Source organism: Arachis hypogaea, chromosome 17, assembly GCF_003086295.3.
Source record: "Arachis hypogaea cultivar Tifrunner chromosome 17, arahy.Tifrunner.gnm2.J5K5, whole genome shotgun sequence".
NCBI lineage: Eukaryota > Viridiplantae > Streptophyta > Magnoliopsida > Fabales > Fabaceae > Arachis > Arachis hypogaea.
In genome coordinates, this window is record NC_092052.1 from 134,035,576 (window position 1) to 134,050,468 (window position 14,893).

General features: G+C 29.9%; 1 protein-coding gene across 1 annotated transcript; it reads right to left on the minus strand.

Annotated features, from left to right (window-relative positions):
• Nucleotides 1-153: 153 nt before the first annotated feature.
• LOC112766272 (probable isoaspartyl peptidase/L-asparaginase 2) lies at nt 154-2,027 on the minus strand. Its single transcript, XM_025812179.3, has 4 exons — nt 1,660-2,027; nt 1,248-1,481; nt 1,065-1,151; nt 154-962 (listed from the first exon to the last, which is right to left on the minus strand). Exons 1-4 carry the CDS (start codon nt 1,819-1,821, stop codon nt 465-467), a joined length of 981 nt encoding a protein of 326 aa, XP_025667964.1. The 5' UTR covers nt 1,822-2,027; the 3' UTR covers nt 154-464.
• Nucleotides 2,028-14,893: the final 12,866 nt, after the last annotated feature.

Here is a 14,893-nt window from a genome sequence, read left to right on the forward strand (position 1 = left end):
TCAAAATTGCTGCCCCTATCATTCCTTTTTATAGAAATATGTCTTGATTATAGGATACAAAAAATTAAAGAGAACTATTTGTTTGGAAGCATTATTATTTAGCAATTGCGATCTGCATTGATAAAAGATTGAAGAAAATCTGAAAAGAGCCAATAAGGAAAAAGCACTAACCAAATTGAGATTAAGCTAGAATAGACATACAAGAAGGAGCATTTTCAACTTTCAAGTACCGATCACTACTTTAATCTTTTGCCTTTCGTTGCTATTTCTAAAAGAAACCTAAAAGAAACACCCACTAATATAATTCACATGTCTAACATTCTAGAACTATCGGGACTCTCCTAAAATAGGAATGAAAACCAACCACAGGCCACTGAATTGCAACACAACAAACACCGCCTATTATTAGAAAGGCCATTACACAAACCTTGTACAATTCGAACCCTAAACTAAACTAAACTAATCTATTCCCAGATTCCCACTTCCATGAAGCCATCCTCAGTGGCGCAGCCCCTAAACATGCCATTGCAGTTGAACCCATAAGCCACCTCACCCTTATTAGACACCGCTATGAGCCCAGCGAACCCTTCGTCGAGCCTATTCTTGATCACAAAGTCCACCGCTTCCTGAAGGCCCAGGCCCTTGTATTCCATAACGGCCGCAACCTCACGCGCCAGAGTCCCGCGTATGATAGCCTCCCCTTCACCCGTGCACGACACACCGCACAACTCACACGCGTAAGTTCCAGCTCCTATGAGCGGTGAGTCACCGATCCTACCTGTCATCTTGTTCATGAGCCCCCCTGTCGACGTGGCAGCCGCACATCTACCTTCCTTGTCCACCACCACGCACCCCACCGTCTCCGGCGCGTACACGCTTATCGGAAGCCCGTTCATCTTCACTGGGCTCTCCACTCCCGCGCCGCACGTGTCGTAACCGTTCGTTGGAATCCTGTAGTCGAACTGCACCACCAACCACCAAAACAGAAAAGAAAAGATATTCTCATTAGACACGAATTCCGTCACGTTTTTTCTCTGTTACTTTGATTATACTCGCTTTCTTACCAGGATTGTATTGGCTTCCTTTGCGAGCTTCAGCATCCCAACATTCTCAGGGGTAATGAAGTATTCGTTCTCCACAACCTCCACACCCTGACAAAACAAAAGAAATAAACACCGTTTTACTCGTAAGACTTTACGAAGTGACGTCAGCATGAGATGGAATTGAATGGTTTCTAAAGGGTAAACCTGGAGCCTGGCGAAATCTTCAGCGCCGGAGAAGGCAAGGTAGGAATGGGGGGACTTATCCATGACAAGGCGAGCAAGAGAGATAGGGTTCTTGACGGTTGTGAGGCCAGAAACGGCGCCGCAACGTCTCTTGGGACCGTCCATGATGCTTGCCTCCATTTCCACTGTACCGTTTTCTGTCAGCGCAGATCCGCGCCCAGAGTTGAACAGTGGATCCGTTTCCAGCTCCCTCACCTATATATGTTAACATATATATATATTTCATATTAATCCACCAACGATCAGCTATTTATGATTTTATAGTATTCATATTACTGTTATTATAAGATGCTAGTAATTGATTTTGTGTCGTTATTTTATGTCAATATTACTGGTAGGTAGGTTAGTAGGTAGATAGTTAAGAGGGACGTACGACAAGTTCAACGACGTCGATGGCGGAAGCATTGGAATGAAGAGAAGAGATGCCAAGGTTGAGGCAACGAGCAAGGAGTTGCTTGGCCTCTTCCTGGCGTTGAGGTGGGAGATTTGGGTCCACGCCAGCGCCACCATGCACAGCTATTGCCCAACCTCCCATATTCTATTTCGCTAATACTACTAAGAAATATGAGTGTGTTTGTGTCTGTGTCTGTGTGTGTGTTGAGAAATTCTTGCAGAGAAAGCGGAGGTTGGTTGGTGTTTTTATAGGGGAAATCGGACTTGAAACGTGTTTAATAATTATGTGGTGTAATTAAATTTTGAGATTTGGTAGGAAATGTGATTTGATTTGGTTAGTGAGAATGGTGCTCTTTTCCCGGTTGTAATTGGGTCATTTCATAATTTCACAACCAAGTAATGACTGCTTAATTTCCAATTCTGCCCCTCTTCCCTGCTGCCCCTCCTGAATAAGTCAAAAAATGGACCCCCACTCCTTTGTCTTTTCCTGCTTTTTCTCTTCCAGCATCTTTGGGAGAAACAATGAAATATCACCAATACAATACAAAATTATTAGTGCCAATATTTACCTACAAATATTTTTTTAGGTAAACAACTAAAAATGTATTTCAATAATTTTTTTTATAAAAATGTATTTAAATTTTGTTATTGATAGAAATGACTTAAATAATTTTAAAATATAATAAAATTATCTATCCGTAAATATATATATTTTTTTAAATATTTTAGAGATTAAATTTTGATGTGATTTTTTGTAAGAATAATTAAAAAATGATATATTATTTTTCTTAAAATTTGGTCATTTTTTTCTAAGTATATATTTTTTTAAATTTTTTTAAAATATTATCGGTTGTTGACAAAAAAATTACACAAAAATATATACTTAAAAAAAAGCCAAATTTTAAGGATGAAAATATCTTATTTTTTTAATTATACTTGCAAAAAATCGCATTAAAATTCAATCTCTAAGATATTTTTTTTAAAATACATATTTACTGTTGAATTTTTTGTCGCATTTTTAAATTATTTGAAGGTATTTTTGTAGATAACAAAATTTGAGTATATTTTTGTCAATAACAAAATCATTCAAGTATATTTTTGGTGATCTATCCTTTTTTTTTTTTAAGAAATTGATTTTTATAAACTTATTAACTGATTTATAAAATTTAATTAGCAGCGTTGGTGGGATTTTCTACAATTACAATTAGGGGTGTTGTATACCCAAAAAGAAAAAAAATTAGAGGTGTTAATGGCATAGTTTTTTCATAAATTGAATCGTATTAAATCACTTTTTAGCAAATTGGTTTTAAATCAATTCATAATATGGTATATCAGTTTAAATTAATTCACAAAAATAAAGTTAATTTTAAAATCAGTTTAAAATTATTTATATACAAAAATTAATATTAAAATATAAAAAATATATGAAGATTATCATATTAGTAGCATATTTCACTAAATTATTTAAATATATTACCGATAAAATTAATTCGTAAATAGTAAATAAAATTAAAAGTTAATATATTATATATTATATATCTAAATTAAATAGACTTAATAACTAATAAAGTGAGATTAATTTTTAAATTCTTTTAAAACTAAACTAGTTCAACTCTACTATTAGAATTAAGTAATTTAAATAATATTTATGGTATTTAATTTTGGACTTTGATCCATATACATTAAAATCATTTTTGTAACGACAACTATCAGAAATAATTTGACCATATTGAATATATAGAATTTACGCAAATTAAAGTATTATCTTTTTAAATAAGCTCTAACATCTGATATCTATATAATGTAGTAGGTAAGAAATAATATATTCAACTTCTCTACGAAAGATAATTTTATCTACATTTTATTAGGTTAGTTATAATATATAAGAATATGTAACCATCATTCAGCAAAACAAAATTTATTATATCTACTGTGTTGAACTCTCATACATATAATTAGCACTTGAATTAACGAAAAAATTTGAGATAAAAACACGATGGATGTGATGCATTATAAATGATTGTGATAAAAAACAGTTTAGTTGTAAGGACAAAAAATAACAAATTGAATAAGAACCCTTATTAAACAACTAAAATAATAAAAATAAGGTTGGGTTTATAAAAGAATGATAAAATTCTAATTTATACATTAAAAAATATAAATTTCGATAAAAAAAAATAAAGAATACATTATTATTGTATGAAATAATTAAGAAAAGAAGATTAAAAAACAAAACAAAGAACTTTAGTTCCAGAACTTGCATTCATAAACGGCAAACAAAACACTGTGTGCTTGTTTGGGCACCATTATTTTGATAAAAAAAGATTTTTTTTCAATTAAAAAAGATTTTTTTTTAGCGTGTTTGGCAAATTTCGAGTAGTAAAAGTAAAAGCACTAGAAAAATCAGAAAAAAAACATCTTTTTTGAGAAGCTGTAATTTACATCTTTTTTAAAAGATTTTTTTTTCTTAAAAAAAGATATTTTTTATGTAATAAATAAACAAAAAAGTACATTTATATTGTTATATCCAAACATAATTGATAGATAAAAAGATCTTTTTGCATGAGATATCCAAACATAAAATTACTTTTGCTTTTCCATAAGATCTTTTAAAAAAAGATAATTCGAAAAAAGATCTTTTTTTAGAAGCTCACCCAAACAAGCCCTCTATATATTGCTCAGGAAAATATATAAAAGAATCATTGTAATTATTAAAAAGATGTGATATAAAATATTATCATTATTGATAAGTCTTACCATAATTAATTATTAGATACTAACAAATATAATTATTTAAAATTTGAAATTGATATTTCCAAAAATAAGAAATAGAAGAGAGAGCGAAGTAAGTATACTAGCATCAGAATAGATCACGTCGGCATAGTTGACGTCAACATAAATATCATATAAATACTAATTATGTATAATTGACAATTAGATTGATTGATAATTAGTATAAATATTCATTAAATACTGATTTTCATATAATTATAAAAAGATACTTTCTTAAAATAAGTTGCGAAAAGAGAAATATACATACTGGCCTAGTACCAAAATGCGCTATGTCAGTATTCTTAGTGATAAAATGTAACCTGTTGTAGAATAATACTAATGTATGTATCCGTGCAATGCACAGAAAATATTAATATTTTATTTATATATGAGATATTTTTAACAAAAAAATATTCTTTAACATATTTAATTTAAATTAAGTTTAATTTATTTTTTTATTCATGTAAATACTAAATAATAGTACATAACAAATTTTTTTCACAAAATAATTAGATTAATTAAAGAAAAAAGCGTAATATGCAATAAATTAATGTCTTAATTTTTATGAAAAAATGTGCGTACACATTTTTTTGTCTCTAACATTGATCGTTGCACATCTATAGGTTGTACCTCTATTTTTATATTAAATAAAATTTAAATATTATTTAAATAAAAAATTCTATCCAACTACAAAAAATTATGAAAAAATACAATTAACAACAAAGAGATACAAATTAATTAAAGAGTATTTTATCATCTCATTAATTTATCAAAGATTTTTATATACACAACATTAATCTACAATAAAATGCTAAAAAACTCCCTTATGATATAAAAGTTTATAATCACATAATACATTAAGAGACATACACATAATATAAAATTAATCTACTCTAAATTAAAAATAAAAATATTCCATTGATTTGATTATCTATTTCAGAACAAATGTACAATTATGTGCATTTGATTTCTAAAATAAAAAATATACGATTTTTAAATTAATAATTTTTTTATTTATGTATATGTATATATTAATTATTTGATTAATAATTTTCTTGTTATGTGGATATACTTATGTTGTTTAAATAATTCTAAATATTTTTCTATTTATGTATATATATATTAATTGTACATAAATATATTTAATTCATATAGATTAATTTCTTAATTATTTTTTAATTATGATTATTTTTTTGAGCCTGCAATTATTTTTTAATTATGATTATTACATACATGTAATAATCTTCGTAAATCATAATAATTTTTTTATTTATATATACATATATATTAAATTATTAATTGTATAATTAATAATTTTTTTATTCTTAAATATATTTATTTTATTTAAATAATTCTAAATATTTTATTATAGATTTAGGCATATCATATTAACCATAATGACATAAATCAACTCTTCTAATAATATAACACTTCAAGAAGCAATAAAAGACACTCAATTTTTTATATTTCTATTTATGATTAAAATCACAAAAATATTATATTCACATAAAATTAATTATTATATAATTTTATATAAATATTATATTTAATTTATATTTTATATTTTAATATATATTTAATATAGTTAATTCAATAAATAATTTTTTACGTACCCTATAGCATAATTGATTTAACAATATTGATTTTTGGTTCGGGTCTCTGTCTCAAAAGATTCTTCTCTGAAAGAATCTTGATTTTAGACCTTTTAGTATTTTTACCGAGAAATAGGAGCTGTTTCCAAACACACTACAAACTTATAGGAATTCAAAGTTTCAAACTTCAAAGCATTAGGCATCCATCATCCTCGGGGGATGCAAAGTTGCCACCCCAATTACTTTAAAAAGAAAATTCACTCCATCGTCTTGCTTGAATCTATGTTTGTGCCTTGATTTAGGTTACTTTTAAGGTTCATTGTTTAACTTTTCGGATATTGAGTTTTTTTTTTTTTAGATTACAGAACAAATTTTTTTATTAAAAATATAAAAAATTTAAATTTTTTATGTATTTATTTTGTTAATAATGATAAATTTATTATGTGTCTTTAGAGTACATGTTAGTTAAACTCTTTTTTTTTTTTAATGTAAAAGAATATAAATCTTTTTTAAATAAATATTTTACATATTTTATTTTTTGATATAAGTAATTTGGACATAATTTATATTTTTATGTTCTATTACTTATTTTATTTACAGTATAAATAAATTAATTATATATATTTCGTTTATATTATAAATGAAATAAAATATGTGTATTTATAAGTATATCATAAGTGCACACATATTATATAATAAAACATATATCATTTTTAGTATAATGTGTATAATCTATTTATTTACACAATAAACAATATATACTCTAACGATACTTATATATAGAACTCGTTCACAAAAATAGAATTAATTGTGGATAAAAATTATAGATATTGTAGACCGAATCCAAATTTATTTACCTTCTAACTTTAGATTTTCTATATAATCTCAATCTTGCAAAATAACCATTTGTACTCATAAAAGAAGAAAATGCTAACATATATATTCATACTAGACCGAAACTAAACTTGTACTAACACAAGATGTTCTCTGTATGACAAAAGTACCCTACGTGGCACTCCAACCCTCTAAAGACAGGTACTTTTGTCACACAAAAAACATCATGCATGGATACAAATTTAGTTTCAATCTAATGTGGGTACATATGTCAGCATTTTTATCTTTTATGGATACAAATGATCATTTATTCTAATTTCAATCTTGCAAGCACTCTTCAACTATGATGTGTTCTCGTTTTGTTTTGTTTTGTTTTAATTTCTTTGTTTCATCTTCTTCCTTTTATTTATTTTTAGTTCTAATACGTTAAGGGGTAATTTTAGGGTAGTTATCGCATCTTTAACTGCAAATTTTCCTCTCTTTTTTAGGTTGGTGTTGGCCTCAATTTTTTTAACATATCTAGCCGTACGTATATAATATTTATTTAAAGAAGAATCATCAGCCGTAAAAATATTTTAAACCAGGATTCTGGAATCTCCTTGGTTAACTTAAAAAATTCTCACCCGGTGGGATTTGAAAGATACTAAATTTGTCAAAAGGGGAGACAAGTGTACAAACTACAAACTCTTCCATTAGCCTTTTCATTTGCTAAAATGGCATAAATAAAGTTAAAATAAAAGGTACAAAAATAAAATTTGTCATTGAGCGCGGAAGAGTTTTATCATTTTTAATCAAGGCTAAAATGGCATAAATAAAGTTAAAAATGTACAAATGTCAAGAGCTTAATCATAAATAAATTTTAATCAAAATTCTAAAAATCAAACGATCATACAATCGATAAAATTAGAGATTTAATTATTTAAATATTTAATTAAAATTAAATTAAATATAAAAAAAATATATTTATATATAAATATTTTTTAATTTTTAATTTTTATTATTTTAAATTGGTTAGCTAATAAAATATAAATTGATTTGATTTGTTTATAATTTTTTAACTTTTTACATATTCACTAACAACACATTTTTTTATTTTAAACCGAATCAATATGATGGCTAAATTTTTTATTAATCTAATTGAATCGACCAATTCAATCCGATTTTCAAAACTAAAGTTTTAATAATTCAAATAAGATTACTTATCTTATCTATTAAAATATTTATATGTTAATAAAAAGAACAAATTTATGTTCGATAGTGAATATTTCATTGTGAATATACATGTATTTATAAAATAATTAAAATTTTTTATATAACATATATAGTCAAGTAACTAAATAATTTAATGGTGTAATTTTTATTTATGGTTCTTAAGTATATATTTTTAAAAGATTTATGCGTAATTTGATTTTAGAAATTAATTTATTAATAGAGAAAAATGAGTGTAATATAAATATATTGATTCATGATATGTGATACACAGATGTGGACGTGTAAATACAAAAGTCTACAAAATGTAAGTCACATTTTTGTATAGAACAAAAAAAATTAAGATAAAATAATAGCTGCCAAACACAATCTGTATTTTGCAAGATATGTTATCAGAAGTCGAAATATGGATCAAGCTGTTCTCTGTTAGGGTGGAGCCACATATAACAAAAGGGGGCAATGGTCCCTCTTAAATTTTAATTTTTTTTTTTATAAAATTGTGTACAAATTTTATTTTAACTCTCTTTAAAAATTTTGTTTTACTATTTTTTTATTATAAGATTAATTTTTGGTCTCTCCCTCAACTTCAACCTAGTTTTGCTCTTGTTTTCTACATACAGATCAAGCTGGACGTTGACTGCGTGGTCATTATTTTCACGATAAATTGGGAGTGTTTTTAATTGAATACGAGACTTTAATTTTTTGCAGTCATTACTTTCAACTATACTGGCGGAGTATGGTAAAAAATTTTCCAATCACTAAAAATTTTTGCGGCCGATTTCTGCTTTGCCAACCAAACCTTGCGATAACTTACAATGTAGTTAAACCTGGATTGAACTTTTGCAATAATAGACTTCACCTTTATCGACAGGTCTGCTTCAACCAATGGCCTAATAACATCTGCAATTGTGTCTGAGTCCAACTTAGCATGATCTTATGAAATCGTCCTCATAGTGCACGTGTGTTTGTCATTGTATCTCCTGATCTTCCAATAACCTTTCTTTCGAATCAAGCTAGCTCTCGGATGAGCCAATCACACCCTGCACCATACCCCTTGTATTTTGCATAGAATGTCTGGATATTATAACTTTTGATTGCAGATATCACCGACTCTCTAGAACCAAATTCCATTCCGACACTAAATTCATCATCTTCTGCCACAACATTGCCTTCACCTAGGACATGCGAACCACTATTAGTTAGTTAAGGAAAATAAAAGAAATGGTAGTGGTAACTTTAATTGATAAACATAACATATCCATATTCGTATACTCAGAAAATTTCGAGACATGCATGACTACGAGATCCAGAGTTCGCATAAAAGACGGAATACGGTGCTGGTTTACAAGTGCAATTGCTTCATTTTACACTGCCGAATTCCTTGCCAAGTTTCCGTTATCATTTTCATCGATTTCGTAGTTGGTTTCGAATTCCTCTTCACTGTCGTTATCTTCTTTCCAATTTATACTCTAAGTTCATCAATATTGATCTCCTCATCAACCGCGTTTAGTCTCATATGCTGTTCAAACTTAATGTACAACTCTATCATCAACATGTAAAATCAAATTTTTTGATAAATATAAAATATCTACTGTATACATGAATCATGGATGATGGATATTATTTAAAATTATATCAACTTATTAAATATTTATACAAAATGTTTATATAAAATATTATTCATCCTCTTTAAAATATAATTTTATATATTTTAAACCGACAATTTTATACCTCTATAAAATTCACAGTGCGTGGAATAGGGTGTCAGATGTTCTTTGTCATTTCTAGACTATACAACTGTAATTTAGGAAAAGTGGGCCACACAAAAGTGTGGTCACTGACCTAATTAATCATCGTGGTCATTGGTCAATGTAGATTCAACTTACCCCTACTTTCCACAAACCGGGGGCAGGGCGGCGCAAAACAGAGGAGGGCTGATAGGTAAATTGCGGTTCATTAAGCTTAACCTTTTTCTTATATTTTATGATTGATTATTCCAATTATTTTATCAACTAATATTTTTCTAGGTAGTGGAATTAGGACATGTCTTGAATTTAAAAAAAAAAAAAATTCTTGCTTGCTAAAGCATGTAGTCACTAGTTAAGTTTTTCTGAAATAATAAAACTAAGGAATAAAAACAAACTTTAGCTGTGTTTGTTTTTTAGAACAAGACAAGACACCAAGAACAGAATAAGATAAAATATTGATAGATAAAGACACAAAATTTTGTGTTCTTGTATTCTGTTTGGTGATAAACTAAAATAAATTATGAAAATTCAATTTATTTTCATTTTTTTCATTCAAAAAATTTGAAATAAAAAATATAATAATAAAATATATAATTATAGAAAATTAACAAAAACAAAAATAAAATAAAAAATAAATTGTGTCCCTTGTTAGTATTTTTATGTCCTTCCTGTCAAGATGGACACAAAATACACTTATTCAGTGTCTCTAAATACACTATTTCTGTCCATATCTTATCTGCCAAACACAATTTTATGTTTTTGTGTTCCTGTCTCAGTATCCTGTCTCTATAAACAAACACAGCTTTTAAGCTCTCAATATATTTAATGTATTACACACACATATTACATATATATATATATATATATATATATATATATATATATATATATATATATATATATATCTCTTTTAAAGATTTTATAAATGATCAGACACATGCTATTATAAAAATCTTCTCCACATTTATTTCTTCCGTTTCAAAAAGGATGAGACGATAAGGACTGGTCAGCCAGGATTGGTGACTAATTAACACGAAGGATCACACGGCTAATGTGATATACTAGAAATATATGCATAGCTAACTAGCTTACGACTAAACACGCACGCCAAATTTAGAAGGAAAAAAGAAAAGAAAAGAATAGGAATCCTCAATCGGCTGAAAAATGAATGAGTAACGAAATACATAGCCTTAAGCCTAGCTTACACCACGCAATACGTTCATTGACCCAGCTGCGATAGCGTTGAATCATGAATGAGACTTTGGTCTTATATGAATATGTAGTATTATTGAAGTTATGGACTAATGTTTCAAGTTAATTAAACGCATATATGGGTGAAGCAGAGAGGGGACGAAGGTACCTAGAAGGAAAGGGAGTTGGCATATGTGAATTGCGATTGGTAGACGTCTCTATCCGCACTCTCTCAAAAAACGCCCACAAAAGTGGGAAGGACCAAGAATCTAGTCTTGCAAGATTCTTGCCCTCCCATTATGGCCCACTAACACTGTCAAACCACAACTTGTTTACTTGTTTTTTTGCCTTCCAATCAATTCGCCTCACTTCTTCTCACTTTTTCACCGTGTCCTTATTTTTCTTTCTACTTACTTAGCTGCCGCTTCTTAATTTGTATATGCTTTTACAAGTGAAATATCGTTTTCTCCTCGGATATAGTGTTCCCAATTTGTCATTGGCCAATTGTATTTTAAAAGAATTAAAATAATAAAAAATAATTTACTCCCGTCAAATTATATTAAAAAAAAAAAAAAAATCAACAGAATTTATTATTTTTTATTAATATTTTTAATTATTAATTTAATTTTTTTAGTATAGAACATATTTTAAGTAATTCACGCTTTTAAATATTATTAATTAACTATTAGGTAAAAATAATAAATTTATTGATTTTTTAGTATTTTTTTATATTTGAATATAAAAAATATATAATTTATTGTTGGAACATTAACTTTTTACAATTTGTCTCGAACGAATTCTATTTGTGTCCATATTTTTAAAAATTACTAATAATCTCAATTTTATGGAAATCTACCTTCCAACATCTCATATGAATTTTTTTCCCCGGCTGCCCCTCATCTTTTAATATCTAAAACAACGTTCTATATACATTTGATAATATTTTTAGTATATATTATATGTAATATTTTGTTGTTTTCAAACATATTATTTTAAAATTTACTTTTATAAAAAATAGAGTATTGCAAAAATAACAACCTAATTTAAAAATTAGTATAATAATTCATAAAATAAATAACATGATTAAAAGGTTAGTACATGAATAAATAATTTTAAAAAATTGATATTCTAGTAATAAGTAATAACTAATAAGTAGGTGAAACACAGAGTGCCTTTGTTAAGGGTCGTAAGATTCATGACGGAGCTCTTATCGCTTGCGAAACGGTTCAGTGGATCAAACAAAGGAAGAAGAAAGCGGCAGTAATAAAGCTTGACTTCCAGAAAGCATATGACAGAGTCAAGTGGAGTTTTGTAGACCTTGTCTTACAGAAGATGGGATTTGGTCAAAGATGGAGGGGGTGGGTCATGGAGTGTGTGAGCACGTCCTCTATGTCAGTGCTGATAAATGGCTCGCCGTCCAAGCCATTCAAGATGGAAAGGGGACTGCGACAAGGGGATCCTCTATCCCCTTTTCTATTCGTCCTTGTTGTTGATGTTCTACATAGGATGATTGGAGAGGCTGTGAGAAACGGTCGCATATCGCCGTTGCTGGTTGGGAGAGATCATATTGAGCTGTCGCACTTACAGTTTGCAGATGATACTGTCTTATTCTGTCCTCCTGAGGAAGAGACAATCAAGAACTATAGGAGGCTGCTTCGCTGCTTTCAGTTGATGTCAGGTCTAAGTATTAACTTTGATAAATCTAGCTTAATCCCTGTTAACTGTGATGAGCAGTGGGTACAACGCATGTGCAGTGTGTTGGGATGTAAGCAAGCCAATCTACCAGTTAAATATCTGGGCATATCGCTAGGAGCAAACCCAAGGATGGTTAAGACATGGAAGCCAGTAATAGATAAAGTGGAGGAGAAGCTTAGCCTCTGGAAGGCCAAGATCCTAAATAAGGCCGGTAAGTTGGTGCTTATCAAAGCTGTATTAAATAGCTTACCAGTTTATTATCTGAGCCTGTATAAGATGCCTAAGGCTGTTGCAGAGAAACTAATTTCCTTGCAGAGGAGATTTCTATGGAGTAAAGAGGATGGTAAGAGCGGTATGGCTTTGGTAAAGTGGGAAGTGGTTCAGACTCCTAAAAAGCTAGGGGGATTGGGGGTTAGAGATGCCATGATACGAAATTCAGCTCTGCTGTTTAAATGGTGGTGGAGGTTCTCTAAAGAGGAGTGTCCTTTGTGGAAGAAGGTTGTCTGTTCCTGTAACAACCTGAATCCAAACGAGCTCCTATCATCCCAAGAACTTCCTATTCGAGGAGGACCGTGGAAGGATATTTGTCAGCTACAGTTTAAGAATCAAGAACTCAGGGAGAAAATGATTACTGGGTTGTCCATGGAGGTGGGTGATGGGAGACGAACTCGATTTTGGGAGGATGTCTGGATTCATGGAGGTTCTTTGAAAGACCGCTTTCCAAGGCTCTTCTCAGTTTCAAACCAAACAGGGTCAATGATAGGGGATTGTGGGTTTTGGGATGGGTTCGCCTGGATATGGAATTTTCAGTGGAGGAGAGAATTATTCCAATGGGAGTTGGATTTAGTGAACCAGCTTCACAACACTCTGAGGCTGGTTAAACTTGATCCTGGGAGAGAGGATAGAGTTGTATGGAAGTATGATAAACAAGGAATTTTCTCTACTAACTCATTTGTGCAGGTGTTGCAGGTGGACATGGTCCCGGCGGATATATCAAGCTACAGTTTCACAAGGACTATTTGGAAAGGCCTTGTCCCTCCAAGGGTAGAGTTGTTTGTCTGGTTTGCCCTGATTGGAAGAGTCAATACGAAGGAGAGACTGAGTCGGCTGGGGGTCATTCACCAAGAAGATAATTTATGTGTGTTATGTAACAATGGTGTTGAATATGGTCACCATATCTTTCTTGGTTGTAGCTTTTCTTGGCAGGTTTGGTGTGCTTGGTTATCATTTGTTAGAATGCAATGGGCTTGTCCAGGTACAGTGAAGGAACACTTCCAAAGCTGGACTGAGAACTCAAAAACAAAGCAAGAGTGTAAGAGGTGGATGGTGTGCTTCTGTGCAATCATTTGGAACATATGGTTGGAACGGAACCGGAGGATATTTCAGAACAAAGGGAAAGGGGTTGAGGAGATTATCAACTTGTCTTTTCTGAACTACAAGGAGTGGTTAGGTGCAGACCCTTTCTATTGTTGATGGCAATGCCGGAGATGACAAAGGGATATCTACATTTTCTTTTTATTCTGTTATTTTCTGAGCTTCTTCTTTGTTGCTACTTTCTTGCTCCACTTGTTGTGTTGAGCTCTTCGTTCAAAAAAAAAAGTAATAACTAATAAGTATGGAAACAGTAGAAGATGGGTAATTAGCTCCCTTTTGATTCTTTATATTTTAAATTATTCTCTTAATTTTAATCAATGAAAAATAGAATACAATTGTTAATTTAAAAATGTAAAATAAATTATTAAAAAAACTCGGTGCGAGGGATCAGGATCTCACGTCAAAAAGACTATTGTCCGCAAGGAAAATGACTATTTTATTTAATCAAATGGTAACGTACTAATTTTCTGGTGATAATTACATTACTTGGTCACATCTCCTTTTCTCTTTGAAAGCAATTTAATTCACTGCCACAAACAATGGGTGAATTGGACCTAAAGGCATCATGGCGTCACATATTTATACTTTACTTTTTCATTAGCCGGTTGAAATTACGAAATATCAGGGACAAAGCTGTATATACGAATGATTGATATGAATTATTACTTTCATTTTAAAAGGTAAATGATATTTGCACGCTAAAAGAGTGTTTAAGTACTATTATTATTATTGTTATTAATATTAATATTACATGCATGCAGTAAATATTTGCGTATTTAATATTTTCACCACTGGAGAG